This window comes from Mastigoproctus giganteus, chromosome 3 (genome assembly GCF_048544385.1).
Source record: "Mastigoproctus giganteus isolate SK-2022 chromosome 3, ASM4854438v1, whole genome shotgun sequence".
Lineage (NCBI taxonomy): Eukaryota > Metazoa > Arthropoda > Arachnida > Uropygi > Thelyphonidae > Mastigoproctus > Mastigoproctus giganteus.
In genome coordinates, this window is record NC_143577.1 from 231,981,176 (window position 1) to 232,000,217 (window position 19,042).

General features: G+C 34.6%; 1 protein-coding gene across 1 annotated transcript in view; it reads right to left on the reverse strand.

Moving 5' to 3' along the window:
- LOC150088837 (twinfilin-1-like) overlaps window positions 1–19,042 on the reverse strand; it is a 63,229-nt gene that overhangs the window by 27,779 nt on the left and 16,408 nt on the right. Inside the window, exons 3-5 of the mRNA XM_090370936.1 lie at window positions 13,340–13,390; window positions 7,139–7,266; window positions 305–400 (exon numbers count right to left, since the gene is read on the reverse strand). Of these exons, the coding sequence (XP_090227062.1) occupies window positions 305–400; window positions 7,139–7,266; window positions 13,340–13,390 (275 nt within the window). The remainder of the gene's footprint in view (window positions 1–304; window positions 401–7,138; window positions 7,267–13,339; window positions 13,391–19,042) is intronic.

Below are 19,042 nucleotides of genomic sequence, written 5' to 3' on the forward strand. Positions count from 1 at the left end.
ATTATCAATGATACAGAAACAAACAGTTTTCTTGTAATTTCCAATAATCACTATATATTGTCACAAATATTTCAGTATGAACAAGCGTAATTGAATGCTATTAAATAATCCTTTCAAACTAATGTTATTAACAGCTATGCATTCCCCCTCTAAAGTGAGAAAAAATACTGTCACAAAGAAGCAATAATACTCAAAAGTAGAAGTAAATTTATTAAATAAATATGAAAGCATAAAAAATTAAAACTACTTTATTTTTACAAAATAAATTAGAACATTAATTTTGGAAATGTATGTTACAACATACTTTTATAGTTCCAAACAATTCACATTTGATATGCCCTCCTCCAAATTCTTTTTTCATTGTGGCTTTTGTTGATGCATATAACATTTTCTGCCTAACCTATAAAATAAAAAAAATATTTTAATAACTAGTATATAGAGAAATACTAGTGTATATTACTTTTTTTTATGATAACCCAAACACACAAGATTGTTAAACATATAGCATAAGTGCTATATATACGTTCAACTACTCTGAACATATAGTACTTCGATATTTTCAAGTACTTTGATCCCCCAATTCACAAAAGTGGGATCAAAGGGTGACACGAGTAATTACAGACCTGTTAGTTTAACTTCTGTTCCGGGGAAAATAATGGAGTCACTGGTTAAAGACGCATTACAGGATCATCTAGACAAGACTGCAGTTATAGTTCAGACACAGCATAAGTTTGTTAAGGGAAAGTCTTGTCTGACAAATTTGATTAGATATATGATGTGGTTACAAAGGAACTGGATGCAAAAAGTAATTTTGATATCACATACAGGAACTAACCGGCATATGTAATAGTCGACTTTACATAAGTTTTTGCCTGCCGGTGAAAAACTTAAAAAAATCGTGGAAACGTATTTTGCATCCCGTAGGAATAAATGGAGGTCCGTTAAAATATCCCATTTTTTAACCCAATCACACATTCTTCTTTTTTTTTTTTTTTTGGTAATTCGTGCCAAGACCTCAGAAGTTGAAATTTTTGATATATAACAAAGCTATTTATCTCACTAAAAGGACATTTTTATAATGGCAATTGCCATACACTTTCATTGTTATCATATGTTCCGTTATAAGAATCAATTTTGAATGCACAGTAACATGGCCTTAGTCGCCTATGCTCCTAAAAAAATTTTAAAAAAAAGATATGATTACTGAAGATGTTCAAGAATTACTGGTAGAAAAAGAGGCTGGCAAAACAGATTTAGTGGAAATGGCATCGGAGGTAAAACCAAATAGGATGATAGCACAGATGAAAATTCTAAACATCCAAATTTTACACTAAAAAGTATACAGGAAGGCATAAAGTTAGCTGAGCAATTAGAATCTTATTTTTTGAATGCAAATTCTTGAATGAAAGGAGTCCAAAGTTCAAAAGGGAGCTTCAAAAGTGCTTAGTTCCATACGATGAAAATCACAAAGACTTATCAAGCAAAAGCAAACAAATCTAGATTACTGATTTTTTAAAGAGAGCAGAAGATACATGAAATCTAGAATGGTGTATTTTTGTTAACATTTTGTTAACGAAATAGTGTATTTTTGTTAGCTTTTGGAATGTAATCCCCCTTTTCATACTTTTTCATAGACCCATATAACACAGTTTCGCACAGCATGACATTTTATAGGACATGTTATACGAGGGTTACCTGTATTTGCGATAATACTGATAATTGGAATTGTGGGTTTTTACGTTATGGTATTATAGTGAAATGAGTTCCCCTTCACTGAAATCTTCAATTATATAAAAAACAAATAAATTTTCAGAATCTTCTCTTCATTGCTATTTACTTGTTACAGTGGTGAAGGGAAAGGAACCAACGGAAAGTGCAAGTACTGGCAGTGCTAGGAAATGAAACAAAATCGATTTAGAAATGAAGATGATTAATTAAGAAGTACGAAGCAGGACCAAGTTTGTCCTGCATCTATTGCACAGAATTAGGTCTCGCTGCTTCAACAGTGAATTGCTTTTTTAAAGGACAGTGCACATGTAAAATAACATGTTAAAGGATCAATGCATTTAAGATCAACAGTGATCACAAAATGGCATTCAGGTGCTATATATCGAAGATGGAAAAGCTATTAACAATATGGATGGAAAATCAGATTCAGAAGCAAGTGCCCCAGAGTCCAATGGCCATTTAAGAAAAAGCAACAAGTATTTATGAAGATATTAAGGATAAGTATGGCAAACCCCAAGCCAAGTTTGTGGCAAGCAACGGGTGGTTTAATAGGTTCAAGTATCGCGCTAGTTTCCAAAACATTAAAGTATGCGGTGAAATCGCTAGTACTGATTCTGCAGTTGCAGAGAAATTTTGTGATGTGTTGGAAAAACCCCCTTCTAAATCTCCACAGCCCTTAACTTCTCCTCTCTTTTTATAATTTTATAATTTTGAACACTTTGTAATTTTTTCTGCACATGAGATAAAAAAATTGAATAAATAATTCTATTTACATGTTCCTCGAATATTTCTTTTTTGCTTCAATCAAATTCAGTGCACATAGTTGTGAGTGCTGCATAAGCATTTAGGGAAATTCCAACTTACGTAAAGTTCCATGGAACACAACCCTTACGTAAGTCGGGGAGTGGCTGTACTTGGATTTCAGGAAAGCTTTTGATACTGTTGCGCATGGAAGACTACTGTACAAATTGGAGCAGTATGGTATTAAGAGAAAGTGCTACAATGGATAAAAGGGATGGTTGAGTGAGAGAAGACAGAGTGGTAATCAATGAGTGCTGCTCTTTGTGGACTAATGTTATTGGTGCAGTCCCCCAGTGTTGGGCCCACAGTTGTTTTGTATATTTATCAATGATATTGATGAAGGTATATCAGGCTTGTCCAAGCCTGCAGATGATACAAAGGTTGGCAGGGTTGTTAATGACAGTAATAGCAGAGTGCTACTGCAACAGGATCTAGAAAAGTAACAGATGGGCTGAGAAGTGGCAACTGAAGTTTAACGTTGACAAATGCAAAGCACTGCATATGGGTAGAAGTAACCCTAGAGAAATGTACAAGGGGCATTCAAAAAATAAGTTACACCTGCCACCATCTCTTGGTATAATTGTGCAACAAATGTGGTGCCTGCACGGAATGGAGTTCATATCGTGCACCCCCTGGTAGGCAAGTTTCGTTGACGTAGAGTTAACAGTTGTGTAGGAGCAAGCATTCATAATGGCACGTCAGCTAGAATGTTACTCCAAGTTCGAGGTACGTGGAACAGTACGATTTTTGTGGGTGAAACGTCTGAATTGTTCCGAGATTCATCATGAAATAACAGTATGGGGAAAATGCAATGTCGTGTCCAGCCATAGTGAAGTGGTGCCAGCAGTTTGAAAGTGGCCGCACAGAATTGACGGATGCTGATCGAAATGCTGATCGACCCAAATATGCCTAATGGAAGGAGACATTGTGTAGTGAGATGTGTCATTCCACACCATCTTCTGTCACTGTTTAGAGTTCATACACATCCACAAACACTGAGCAACACTTTCAGTGCTATTTGCACTGTTGACCATAATAATGGCCGTGTGTACTACTAACAGATGTTCGTGTGGCCACTTAAGCTCTATGATGTTTTCTGCAGACAAATACACAAGACATGAACTATCCTCTTTATGGTTCATCCAACACATTTTGTAAGTTTGTGAAGTCACCCAGACCTCCTTTTTTATTGAGATACTACTTAGAATCTTGAATAATAACTTCCACAGTGGATTTTGACAAGTTGCACTTTTGCAAACAGAAAGGTTACTGATGTGGCATCCAACCATTATCCCATGTTAAAAGTAAGTTCTGATCCATGAGCCACACTAGTTCCTAACTTACTGCTGCTGCTGCATAGGTACACCCACATTTATATTGTATGTTTCAGCCAACATGCATGCAGACTTCTAGCACAGTACACAATATTCATTGAGGGATGTCTAATTACTTTTGGCCACACATTGCATATATCTACACAGGGTGTCCCACAAGTCTGGAATCATAGAGAAAAATTAAAAAATGCAATACAAACACTTTTATTTAAAGAACACACTCAACGTATCCACCATTGTTCCTATCCAGTTGAGATATCCAGTCAGAGGTACATGGTGAATTAGTTCAGAATAATGGTGTTGCACAGATCAATAATGCACTACCACAAATGTTCAACACTCTGGGTGTTGAACATTTGTGGTAGTGCAGCCTTTAACTGACACCCAGAAAAAAAAAAAAAATCTAGTGGTGTGAGATCCACACTTCTCACTAGCCATTCCACAGGCCCTCAACATCCTATCTTACATAGATGTTGTAATGTGCAGGAGTAGCATCTTGCTGGAACCATGTATAGGTATTTGCAGTGAAATTTCCTTGAAAAAAGAAGGGGCCTATGATGTGGTCTTTCCACATGCCTCAATATACCATTACATGAGTAGCACCTTGTTCTCTTGAAGGAGCAAACCAGTGAGTGTTGTTTAGAGACCAGTAGCAAGTGTTCTGCAATTTACCTCACATTTCCATAAAAAAATGGCCTCATCACTAAACAGAATTGCAGATGGGAAATCTGTATTCTGAGCATATTATTCTCTATCCCATTCACAAAATTCCATCTGTCAGTATGGATAACTTTCACTTAATTTTTGCAAGATCTGAAGTTTGTATGGATGCCATTTGTGAGTTTTAAGGATGCAATGAATGCTGCTTTGACACTCTTTTCTCAGAGGACAACCTTCAAAGATACTTTTCGAGATGTTTGCATAAATGAGCAAGAATGGCAGTGGCTGCATCATCGTTGGTGGCCTTCTCAAAGGTCCACTGCATGGTTTATTCTCTATAGACCTGTTTTCCTAAACTTTGCAACGAGTTTGTTAATGCAGCCTTGTGTTATTGGCTCATGGTCTGGATGCAGTTGTTAAATTCTACGGTGACCTCTATCTCTGACTCCAATTTTCTACAAGAAGAATTATCTGGACTGATTCTTCCTTACTCAAAGACATCATGGGGCTGCAAATATGAAAATATATGAATTAGTTATTTTTCCTCTATGATTCCAGACATATATAAAACAAAATAAAACTTTATATAAAAAACAAATTCATTAATTGATTATAAAATTAGAATGACATAGGGTCAGAACCAATCCCCTCCTGATAAAGTGTGTTCACAATGAGAAATCCTGTGACAAATTGTGAACCGTTTTTTTATGGCTTGTGTTTTTCACCTTAGGATTGTATTCATGTGTTTGGTGTGATCTGATACCATTAATCATTTCATTGGGATAAGGTGCTAGTAAACTGAGTGATCAATATGAAAAAGTGAGGCCAAGTTTACAAAACTTGGCCTCACTTTTAATCCATGCTCCTCTATGGCCTCACAGCCATAGAGGAGCATGGACTTAAAAAAAACAAAAGTTCAATACACCAATATGGTGAACAGAATGGCAGTACACTTGAAATCCCAATAAACTTGAAAGATAATCAATACACCCTAGGGGCAGGGATTTGAAAATACAAAAATGTGATACATGATCAAAATATGCTTGCAAAGAACACTGCTAAATAAAAGTACAGTAAACCCTCATTAAACCGGACTAATAGGGGCAGAGAGGTGTCTGTTTTAATGAAAGTCCGGATTATATGAAATACGCTTTGTAATGTGGGTAAAGCTTATTTAAACAACATAATTTACGTGGATAACAGTAAAAACACGTTTATTTTACATTAAAAATATATATGTACCTAGTCAAAAATGGTTCATCTTCACTTACATCACTTGCCACATTCACTGGTTTGAAAAAATTACTTATTTTTTTTGTGATTGTTTGCAGTTTATTTCCTTTACTACCAATCCACATAGGTGTCTTAAGTGTTCATAATAGGCAGATACGTTTTCATCTGTTGATTGTTCAATGAACAGAATTACAAAGTTCAAGTGGTCTTTCACTTCGCTTACCTTAATTTTTGGCTGAATATTGTTGCTCACTTCACCTTCTTCCTCGTCTGAACTTTCTGCTGCTCCCATTACACTATCTGCGATCTCTTCTCCGGTCATGATGTGGTAGCCAGGATTATCTTCATCTTCTTCCATCCATGACTCTATCTCCTCTAAGGACATAGCTCTTTTCCCTCCTCGTTGTAGAGTCTCATGAAAGTCTTCTGTCTCACAACCATCTGTTTCTGGATTAGCCTCTTTATCTAAGAGAAGTTTTTTCCATGAATTCGCCAAAGTTTTTGAATTGATTTCTTTTGCAGCATCAGCAAAGTTGTAAATCATAGATCTTACATTGTACGACTTTAAATTTTTCAATGTCTGTTGTCCTCTTCTGTCCTCTTCACCAACTAGTGGCTCCTTGACTTCTAGGACTTCACTCAAAAACTTTTCTGTAGAGCTGCTCTGCAGTGTAGATCACCCCTTGGTCCACAGGCTGGAAAACAGATGTCGTGTTTGGTGCCAGGAACATGCACTTAATCTTCTTATCTCGACTGACAAGTTTGTCAATGTCAGGGTGAGTTGGTGCGTTATCTAGCAAAATCCCAGAAAACTTCGTCTTCTGGGATTTTGATGTCTTCTGATTTCTGGCACAGCTTTCCTGTGGAACCAATCCATTGTTACTTCCATGGTAAACCATGCATGGTTTACCATGGAATAAAATTATGAATAAAAATGGACTTGATTTAGATCAGAATCAAAACCCCAGATTTGTTAAATGAATTAGGGAGATTTCTATTGCAATTACAACCTGTAGCCTCAAATTTTCAGATCAAGTCAAGCAATACACACAAGAAAACAACTTAGCAGTTTATGCACTGTCAATATTCACAGATACTTACCTCAGCACTGCAATTTTGGTGTAGCATTGTTTTTCACAAATTTCTCACATAAGATTATCAGGAATTATTCTGACATTATTTTTCTACATGTAGCCCTCACCACAACTATGTAAATTTTTATTATTCTTAGTCCTTATATTTATGAATAATGGTGCAGTGATCTGCTAAAGTTGACTCAAATGGTTAGGTTACCCATAAGCTTCAACAATAAAAAAGTGAATAAATAAAAACTGGAAAAAAATAAATAAATAATATATACACACAGTAAACTCAAATCTTACCGGAGAATTATCTGGAGACCAGGTAATAAAAATCCATTCTTGACCAGAATTATTTGTACTGTCAAGCCGGTAGAACAAATAACAAGGCTGCTTTGCCTCCAAAAGTGGTAACACAAATTCATCATAGTCTGAGTATATTAAGGCATGCATAATTAAGATACACTGTATTTGAACTACTCAACTTCTAAAATATCGTGCATACACTTGTAACACATTTAGCTTTAGTGATCAGGTTTCTAATCTAAACTAGCTAAGACCTATTAAAGTTTCATAGAGGAACTAATGCTTTAAATTATAATCTTTGTATCTGAAAGTGCCATAAGACAATTATTTTATGAAAAACACATGCATATGAATGTCACTATGGTAATCAAACCTGAATCCATGAAATAAATGTAAATATGCATTGCACCATGCTATTGGTTCACATAAAAATACATCCGTGGATTATGAAGTTCCAAAATCAAATATTTAAACAATTATAATATTTACATATAATTACACAAAGAATTTTTCAAAATAATGAAAAATGCCTATTTATGCATCTTTTCCATCAGTCACATCTGCAAATATTCTTTGAAGTCTTTTTTTTTTTTTTTCTTCTTCAAGTTCCTTGTTTGCATTTATCACATCTAAAATAACTTCTGCTTCACTGAAAATTGTCATCCTTTTAACAAGTTCTTCAGTTTTTGAAGAGAATAAAAATCTCATAGTACAAGATTAAGTGAATAAGGTAATGAGCAGTAAATTGAAAGACAATAAGGAATTCTTCAGAAAGGTATTCAAAAATTATCTCACGATGAGCAGAAACATTATCATGGAGTAATTTCCAATTTTTTCTTGCCTGCAGATCAGGTTTCTTCCTTCTGACTACAATGCTTTAACCAACTTTTACAATTAATCAACCAACTACCAGTCCTAATAAAATCAGATAAGAGAGCTTCTACTGTAATAATAATTATGCATCATACAATGCATGGGAAATTTATCATATTTTGAAGTTATTTATTTCATTTATACCAACAACCAGCAATACCAACACAAGACAATTTAGTTTTGATTTCAGACTGAGTTGTCTTCTCATCAGAATATCTGTCACTGTTCTTGTCTCCATTTTAGTCTAATCACTGTGTACACACAAAGTATAACAGATTACAAAATTATTTAAAAGGAAATAATTAGGTTCAGGTTAACATGCATTTATAAAGAAAATAATTAAGTTATGTTTACGGGTGTATTCATAAGAAAGATTAAGCCTAACAATGTATTTACAAGGAACTAATCAAGTATGAACATGTATTTTGCATTTGCATACACAGGGCGTCCGTGAAATAAGTACAGTACTGTACTTATTTCACGGACGTTGTTTTGGTCCATTCCATGGACCAAAACAACAGAAAAATGTCATATAAACATGGGTCTATAAATACTTTAACAAACTAGACTCACTCTAAATTTCCTGTGCAACAGTAAAAATAATATAATTTTGTTTCAAGTTACTTTAAGCTAGGAACATGGTTTAAACTGGAGTTGAGAATAAAGATGCAAATGACTAATTGTCTTTTATCACCACCACCATTCCTATTTAACAACAAAACAGAGACATCATATTTAAAGTGATAGTAAGTTGATCATGTGTACTAGTACGTGATTCAAATCATTGTAAAGACACATTAATTTCCAGTGCACTGTGTACAGTCAAGAACCATACTGTGTCAGAGCTCATTTGTAAGTCAGTGCTTACAATGGATAACCGCACATTCTAAGATATGCATTTAATTCTTGGTGAAGCCTGTGGCAATTGTGCAGTTTTCCTCAATGAGACTACTGAATCTCTTTCTACTGTTCATTTGCCCTTCTATGGTAGATTGCACACAAAATGTATGAAGTTGGTGTGTAAGAGCACGTATTGAAATTTTCAAACGGATCTAATCTGTTAATGAAGCATTTCCAACCCATGTTTATATAACATTTTTTGATAGGTCCATAGAACACCATCCAATTTACTGCACTTCATTTAGAGACTCCCTGTACTGTATGTTATTTTCTATCTATTCAAAAAAGGTTTCAAAGTCAACAGAAGTACAGCCACTCCCCGATTAACGTAAGGGTTGTGTTCTGCGGAACGCTACGTAAGTCGGAATTTCCCTAAATAAGCATTTAGGGAAATTCCGCACTTGCAACTCTGCCCGCTGAATTTGATAGAAGCAAAAAAGAAATGTTCGATGAACATGTAAATAGAATTATTCAATTTTTTTTATCTCATGCACAGGAAAAACTACAAAAGTGTACAAAATTACAAAAATTTCAAAATTATAAAATTACAAAGAGAGAGAGGAGACAGGCATAACGTCAGCAAGTTTTAGCTTTCGAGCATTGTTGCCAGAATTAACTCTCCAGCTGATAAGCACGCCGCTGCAGAAGTTGAGGGCTGTGGAGATTTAGAAGGGGTTTTTTCCAACACATCACAAATTTTCTCTGCAGCTGCAGAATTGGCATTGGTGACTTCACCACATACTTTAATGTTTTGGAAACCAGCATGATGCTTGAACCTATTAAACCACCGGTTGCTTGCCACGAACTTGGCTTGGGGTTTGCCGTACTTATCATTATCTTCATAAATACTTCTTGCTTGAATTGCCATTACATTCAGGGGCACTTGCTTCTGAATCTGATTTTCCATCCATATTATTAATAGTTTTTCCATCTTCGATATAGCGCCTGAACGCTGTTTTATGATCACTGTTGGGGCAGACTGGCCCCGGTGTGAAATACATTGATCCTTTTAACATGTTCTTCAACAGCGAAAATAGTATTCACTGTTGAAGCAGCGAGACCTAATTCCATGCAATAGATAACAAACTTTGTCATGCTTCATACTCAATTTCTTCATTTCTTCATACTCAATTTCTTCATTTCTTCATACTCAATTTCTTCATTCCAGTTATTGGTATTATCGCAAATGCAATAAGATCGAGTTTACTACCCATTTATAATAGATTGCGCTAACAGAAAAGACCAATAAACCGGAAAGTGCAAATTGTTTTTATTGCTTTATGGTAGTGATCTCCAGAAATGTGTTTTAGAAAAATATCACAAAGGCGTTCAAAATTGATTCTTATAATGGAACATATGATAACAACGAAAGTGTAGTGCAATTTCTATTATAAAAATGATCTTTCAGAGAGATAAATAGCTTAGTTATATAGTGAAAATTTCAACTTCCAAGGTCTTGGAACGAATTACCCAAAAAAAAAAAAAAGAAGTGTTACTGGGTTCACATTACAATATTTTCACAATACCTCCATTTATTCCTATGGGATGCAAAATAAGTTCCATGTTTTTTTAAGTTTGCGTCGGCCGGCAAAAACTTACGTAAAATTGAATTTCCGTAAGTTGAATATTACGGAGTCAGGGAGTGGCTGAATAATAAGGAGTCAGGGAGTGGAAAGAGCTATTTCAATAGCTTTTCCCACTGTGTTTTTTTTTTAATTCAGTAGACATTATCAATTTACTTAGCATGGATTTAAGTATCACAGCCTATAATTTAATTTTAAAGAGCTGATCCCAATTCTGCCTTGCTGAAAAACTTTTCTACAAAAGTGAGGTCCTAAATTAAGTTTGACACATTTAAAGATCATATTTACTTTCCTATATTATTTTTGATCTATGATAAAACTAATGAACATCTATTGCGTATTTTCTCTAACGAAGAGCAGAACTTCATAATTTACATCCTGAATGATTACGAAGTTGTTTATATTTCATCTGGAACTAAACTACACCTTTCAATTTTAGAGATTAATAATCATTAATATTAAAACATTATTTTATTTCTGCAAATTTCATCAGTCCATGGACAGATGAAAACAAGCTAGTTTTATATAAATAAGATGTGTTTATTTATGAGAAACTGGTTTAACATTATACAGGATGGTTATAATTAAACAGTGTGAATTTGGAGGCCCGAAAATGATTAATTACAAAGACCTGAAATATGTAATGGACAATACCAGACTAATGACATAACTTTCAACAATGACCTTTGAGAATATTTTCATTTTACAAGAATACTTTTCACTATTCCAGACCATGTAGAAATGAAAGGCAAAAATAAATAAATAAAACAAAGTGGCAAAAGGATAACAATTGGGTTATTCTCTGCTATACAGATCTATTCAGATCACAACTGCTAAAAAACAAGTGTATGTCATCATATGCTATAGAGATCAAAGTTTTAAATTGGATGACCATCAATTCCAACAAAATGTTGAAAGCCCAGAACTCCACTCTCGATTGTTAGTCCCACTATTTCCTGAAGAATATTATAATTAAACAAATATGGCTGTCTACAAGACTATATGAAAAAGAAACACTATTTACAACAAAAAAATTTAAATGTTACAATTAGGGTAAATTCTCAGAATGGTACAATATTTTGATCTGTATACTAAAGACACCCCAATATTCAAATAACATAAAACCATAAAATAAGATAAGAAAAACAAAGGCAACACGCATCCCCAGTAATGCAAGCACAAGACTCCCCAACCAAGGGGGGGGGAGACAACCCCTCCATAACCACTGAAGCATGAGTGCCATTTACCATAAAATAAAAACCAAAGACACAAGCACCACATTTTTACAAGGGACATCAGTGCTTCACTCATATTTCAGATTTTGACCACTATCCAGTCAATGCCCACATAAATGACATTGGTTGACATTTGGTTGATAGCAGTCAACAACTGAAATATGATCATTTTTGGAGTTCTCAAGCAATGATCTCCCTAGAAAAGATGGTGCTTGTCTTTGATTTTTATTTTATAGCTAAGTGGCACTCTTCTACTTCAGGTTGTGAGGTGTGGGCAGGGAATCATGTGCTTGCTCTATGGGGATGCATGTCACTTTGTTTTTTTGTATTCTATGGTTTCATTTTATTTGAATATTGGAGTGTTAGTATACAGGTGCAATATTGCACTTTCCAAACAATTTATTCTAATTGTAGCATTTCTTGTTTCATGGTAAATAGTATTTCTTTTTCATAATATTCCTGTAGAATATGCATTAAAATGCAATACTTAAAGCCTGCTACAGTGAAAAATGTTTCCTGATAAACTGACCTTGAAATAATCTTACAATCAGATGTCAGAGTCAGGTAAGCAAGGTTGTCAAGCAAGTAGCAAATAATAGTAAACTGTATGGGAAATAACCATGTCACAGGATGGTGAGAATATTTTGTTCAATGTTTCACCTTGCATAAAAACAGTGACACCCACACAGCTCCTTGCTTGCAAGTTAGAAATAACATGCCAAGTGAAGAGTTCACAGTACTGTGCAATAATGACAGGATGAGTTCAAACTTCCATGAAGAATCAATATCCAATATTAAAAAAAAAAAAAAAAAAAAAAATCAGCCATAAAACTACACCATACAATATCATGTTGATAATACAGTGAAATTCCATGACCAACACATGGAGATGACCATCTCCACATACAAGGCCACATACTACTGACTTCACTGTAACTAAAATTGGAGAACAAAACACACATGCTTCTAGCGATTATATGGCTTCAGATGTTGTACATGTTGATAATACAGTGTACAGGTTCCAAGAGAACACAGAGGATTTTGCAAACAGTTGACCATGGAAAGTCAAGATGGAGAGGCTCTGACACTTGATGCATGCTAATCACTTTCTGCAATATCAAGCATTAAGATACACTCTCCCCTTCTCTGTTATGGAATATAGACAAAATACCTGTTATCACAAACTTCTTCACCATGCTGCACAATCAACTTTGTGAAAAAGAACCTCTTCTATCCTTTTAGATGGCAACATTTCTAAAGTAGAGCTATGGATCTATTCTAGTAATAAGAGTTTTATCAACAGTGCCCTAATTTTTCATTACAAGTACCATGATGAATTTGTGATCACTTGTCTATAAGGCTCCTTTCATGGGCTTATCAGCAGTGTCTGATTCACATACCTGCATACAGTGCCAACATTACATTGATATTGCCTTGGAACTATTTTTTTTTTTTTTTTTCATGCTTTACAATTTTCACATGGTCTGGTTATTGTTCATTCCAAATGTCACATCTCTGTCTAATTAACTGTATCCTCTCAACAGGCCTCCAAGCTGACCAAACTTATTTATAACTACCCTGTACACTTGCACACAATATAAGGATACCATCTTCCCATGTTGATGATGCTTCTCGATAAGTTTTCAACACCAGCTGTTCTACAGATTAAAAAAAAAAATTAATACATGACAAACATTAAATCATTTAGTTTTAGTTATATACTGTAACAAAATCTAATAATAATTTGATTTGCATTTCATTGGTGTTCTTGGTATTGAATATAGTTTAGGATGTTGATCTAGTGACATTCAAAAATTTGAATGTCACTATATCAACATCCAATCTGTGAACGGGCATCAGAAAAACCATTATCACAATTCTCATTGAGTCAACATTTTACTTGATTCAAGTTCAACCACTTTAAACCAAGAAAACCAATTGCTGTTAGTCCTGGCAATATTATTATAAAATCTGTAAGATCATTTGTAAATAACAATCATCTCACTTGATTATTATTTTTGATTTGATATCAGAATGGAATTAAAAATTAAAATAAAAACAAAATAAATTTTCTACCAATGTATTAATTGATTTTTTTTATTCTTAAAAGCAATGTGAAAGGGCAGTCACTGCAAAAACAACAGTCTGCAAAATTCATATTGATAAAACACAATTCTTGGAAATTATTATCATAATCAAAATACTTTTATGAGAGTGAATGATGCAAAGGAATTAGTAGTAGTATAGGAATGAGATGCAAGGAAGCAAGCATATGAGCTTATGTAGCATCAGCCAAAAAAAAAAAAAAAAAATTTCACACATCCATTTCCTCTAAAAGTTTGTCCAGTTCCTCCTTGAATTTATTTAAGCTTTCAACTTCCACAACGACAAATGGAAGTTTGTTCCAACAATCAACTACCCGGTGGCTAAAGGCAAATTTCCGCACATCTATTCTACAATTCTACAACTCTCTTCCAATTTCAATTTATGCTCCCTCGAGTTCGTAATCTGAGCAAGCAGAAGAATCCCACCAGAATTCAGCATGCTCAACACATTCAAGGCCTTATAAACCTCAATCAGATCACCTCACAAGTGCCTAGTCTCAGGCCGCCGCAATTTGCAGAACTTAAGCTTTTCTTGGTAAGAAAAGCTTCATTCCCCTCACCAATCTTGTTACCCTTCTCTGTACATGATCAAACAACTCTACATCCTTCCTAAAATGAGGCCTCCAGACCTGTATGCAGTACTCAAAGCATGGCCTGACCATTGCCTTATACAAAGGGATAATCACTTCCTTTTTCCTGCTAGCAAAATTTCTGTATATCATTGACAATACCCCATGACCTGCCAGCCTTAGGTCGATTGGACCGATTGGGTCCCGGACTTGGCAGAAAAATTAAAATTAAATGAAAAAAAAAAGAATAGATGGAAAAAAAAGAGATAAATAAAAAGAAAAAAGAGAAGGAAAAAGTTTTTTTTTTTTTAAGTTAAAGGGCTCCTGTGAAACCTGGAATAATGACTTTTTTTACATATTTTTAGAAAATATAATTAGCATTTTATTAATGAGTACAAAAGATGCAGACAAAAATATATGTTTTTATTATTATTTATTTATTTTTTTTTTTTTAATTCATAACATGTGAACAGCAAAGTCTCTATAATTTATAAAGGTACGGAAATTTTGGCGATTGTCTAGGTAATTCATAATTACCTCAAGGCCAGTTTTTACACATCCCTTGAAATATCAAAAGTAATTAATTTTCACACATGTATACTCCACTTTAGGTATGGACCAGACAAGGTGGGGTATACATGTATGAAAATTAATTACTTTTGTCTGGCTCCCGCTGTATGGCTGAGCAACCCCTCTCACCCTGTCAAATGCAGTAAGCATTGCTATAAAGTTGTATTGTAATGTTGGTGTGTTTTTAATTGAATAATTGTGCTCCTTATTGTGTAAGTAAGTAAAATTTATATTATTCTTCATTTTATTTATTGAGTTGGAGCTGGAACGCAACACAAACCCAGTGGCATTATGCCAATGCAGCTGCACTGGAGCCGAGCTTGAAAGGGGCCCCACAAAATTTGGAAGACAGATTCATTTCTCAAGACAATTCACGACTTTAATTCATAAACGAGCAAGTTTTTTAAATGAAATTTAACGCATTCTTATCGACCCAGCGACTGGCCACCACTCGAGTATTGTTTAGACTGATTCAAAGCTTATAGAAATATTAGTAAATAAAAGATAGTTGTGAAATATTCAGCAACAAATATTAAATATACAAGTAACCCTAGTATAACACGGTAGTTAGGTTCCTATAAAATGTCGTGTTGTGCAAAACCGTGACACATGGGACTAAACAAAAGTACAAAAAGGGAGTTACGTTTCAAAAGCTAACAAAAATACACTACAGCAATACCTCACTTAGCACGGCTTCAAACAGCACGGGTTTCACTATAACACGGTTTTCAATTTAGTTTAAGTCAAAAATTTACTGTACATATTAAAACTCATTCAATAGCCTAGACACATACTCTACATATATGCTGCATTGTCGTAGTCTAGGTATGCATACATATATGCTGCAGTGCCAACTACTGACTCACATGCACATGTGCCAATAGCTCCCCTCAGGCAGTCAGCAGCAACGTGCAACAGTGTTCAGTATTCTTAATTCCACCCTGATGAGACGACATGATAGCTTTTCAAACTTTTCGAATTTATTTTTTTACCCCTTTAAATATGATCGAAAATATATTCGTATCTTGGCTAGAAATCACTGCCAACAACATACGTTCTGTTTGGCAGCATGTTTTGCCCATTTTGGCAAATGATTTCATGGTTTTGAATCGCAAATTCAGACAATTGCCGAAGACACTGTGAAGATCAGAAAAGACTCGGGATTTGAAACTTTGTACATTGCCAATGTACATGACTGCACTGACTCACATGCAAATGACTTAGATGATGCAACTCTCCTTGAATTTGACGAGCAAACTACATATGAAGAAGAGGAAAACAATTCTGAAGTGGATAACACTGAAGTGGCACCAAAAGAATTTTCAACAGAAGAATTGGAGAAAGAAAGTTTTTGGGAGTTGACATGGCCTGTGAGGTGATAATCAATGTAGATTCGGATGTTGAACGTAACATCAAGATACGGAAAATTTTACAAGGTGGGATTCGATGCCACAAAGACTTCTACACCGAGAAAAAGAAGAAACAACTTCACCAGACTATTATTGAAATACCTAAATAAACAATAAAGCTTTTTTCTCATCTCTCATGATGTTACCTTTTTATTAATAAAATTTTTGCAATATTTTTTATTTCAAATCTTTTTAATTGGCTATCAAGCGCAAATTGTTTATAGATTTATTATAATTTGTTTATAGACTGTTTCTCTGGTATGCATTCAATTAAAACCCATTATAATTATACCTCAATCAGCACAGTTTCACATAACACGGAATGGTTTCGGTACCTATCATCAGTGCTATATGCTGTATTTCATTAATAAAATGTTAACTAGATAAATTGTAGAATTCTTAAAGTACCGATTTAAATTGACTCAAATTAATAGCATAGCTTAATTTGCAGTACTCACCTTTTTATATAATCTGCAATTGACGTGTGGAGATAGGATAAAATGGTAGTTGAGTTCAAAAATTGGAATTAATATGGATACGTTTCAATTTTGGAAACGGAGTTTAGAATATGCTCAAGGAAATAGAAGTCCACGTCTTCATCCTTACTCTCATATTTACCAGATGTGAGCCCCTGGGGTTAATATGTTGTAGATTAATTTTATTTTATAGATTTATTTTATATATATATTTTTTTATCTATTCTTTGTCTGCGCAGGTAGCACAGTGGTATTGCCACCATCCTTTCCCCACACTGGGTGGAAAAGGCCCAAGTTCAAATCCTGTCGATGGCACGAAGAACTTTAATGGGCTTTTTTCACTCCATGGCTGAGTTAGGCAGCCTCAGACGTAGATAGCAAAATTTATTCCCCAGAAACTAGGGTTTTTTGTCCAGCAAACAGACAAATCAACTAGAGAGAGAACACACGCAGTTTACAGACAAAATAAATATATGGGTAGATGTAATCATTTACAGGAGACCCTAATATCATAAATTTTTTTTTTTTTTTTTTTTACTGTTCTTTGCATTTTGTTACAATTTGACAGAACAATTTGTAATTTTATTACTCTGATATCAGATATACTGATATCAGTATTTCTTTTATTGAAAATTTGTTGGTGTATCATTTACAGATCGGAGAAAGATTATAATATGAAAAATTATAATAAGAATTTGCACCAATCACTCAGAACTCCTCAACTTCCTTTCTCGGAAACTTTTGTGATCAATGGCTCAGAGATGCTAAATATAAGAACTGACTGTGCAAATTAGATGGTGATTATTTAAAACGTTTTTTGTAAATATTGTACATGCATGCTGACAGCCAAATTAAGTGATATTGAAGGCATCGTAATTACAAATTAATCACAAGAAAGATGAAGAGCCCATTAGTTTTCAGATTCAGCATCAAGAGTATTGCCATTCGAGAAAATCGGCGATACAGAAGGTACAGAGGCAGAAAGCAGCACAGCATTTTCATAGCTGTGCATTGGGTAATTGATCATAGTTGATCATTGGGTAGTTTGATCACAGCTGTGCACTGTGCATTGGGTAGTTGATCATTTGAGTGACATTTGTGAATTTCGTTTTTCAGACAATAGGGTAAATTAAAGATTTCAAACTCCAAAGAACAAAATGTACTTCAATAATATGCAATGCTATAGCACCACATTTTGTGGATAATTTAAAACTTGATTTAGAAAATAGAAAATTCAGTTTAATTATCGATGAAAGTAATGACAGTGTTATAAAAATATTGAGAATTGTAATACGGTACTATTCGAATTTCAAGAATCGATCTGTGGTAACTTTTCTTGACATAATCGAACTCAATGAATGCATTGCAGAAGAAATATATGAATCTTTGAAATCAATGCTAAGAAATAACGGATTAAAGTTGCTTGTTGTTGTTGTTGTTATTTGGTTTTTAGGAGCATTAGCAATTAAGGCCATATTGCTCCAGGGATATGCGGTGGTCATTCCCTGACCTTTCCGCATCCTCCGTATTTGGTGGTCACGGGCTTGAACCCCAGTCTAATCAAGAAGCGTGTGCTACGGGTGCCTCCATAACCAGGCGGGCAGGAGCGGCAGTGCGTAGCACACGCTTCTTGATTAGACCGGGGTTCAAGCCCGTGACCACCAAATACGGAGGATGCGGAAAGGTCAGGGAATGACCACCACATATCCTCAGAGCAATATGGTCTTAGTTGCTAATGCTCCTAAAAACCAAATAACAACAACTTGTACTACGCACTGCCGCTCCTGCCCACCTGGCTACAGAGGCACCGATTAAAGTTGCACTGACTTATTGCACTTGTATTGACAATACATTCATAATGGTTTAAATTAACAATGATGTATAAAAAATTAAAGGTTGAGATTTGCTGTCTGCTTCTTATCAAGTGTGTGTATATCATTCACTCCATCTAACAGTGTCGATGAGCGTCTACCACGAAACAGATTTTCTTATTGTTCTCACACCCACCTGTTAAACAGGCTAAATATAAGAAGCTTTATAGTTTAATGAATGATGCAGTTCCACATTTGATCATTGATAAAGCACAAAGTGCAGTTATTTTATAAATTTCATTATTTTACAACAAATAAAAATTGAAACAAAACATGCAAGAAAATTTTTTCTAATCTTCTGTTTAAATTA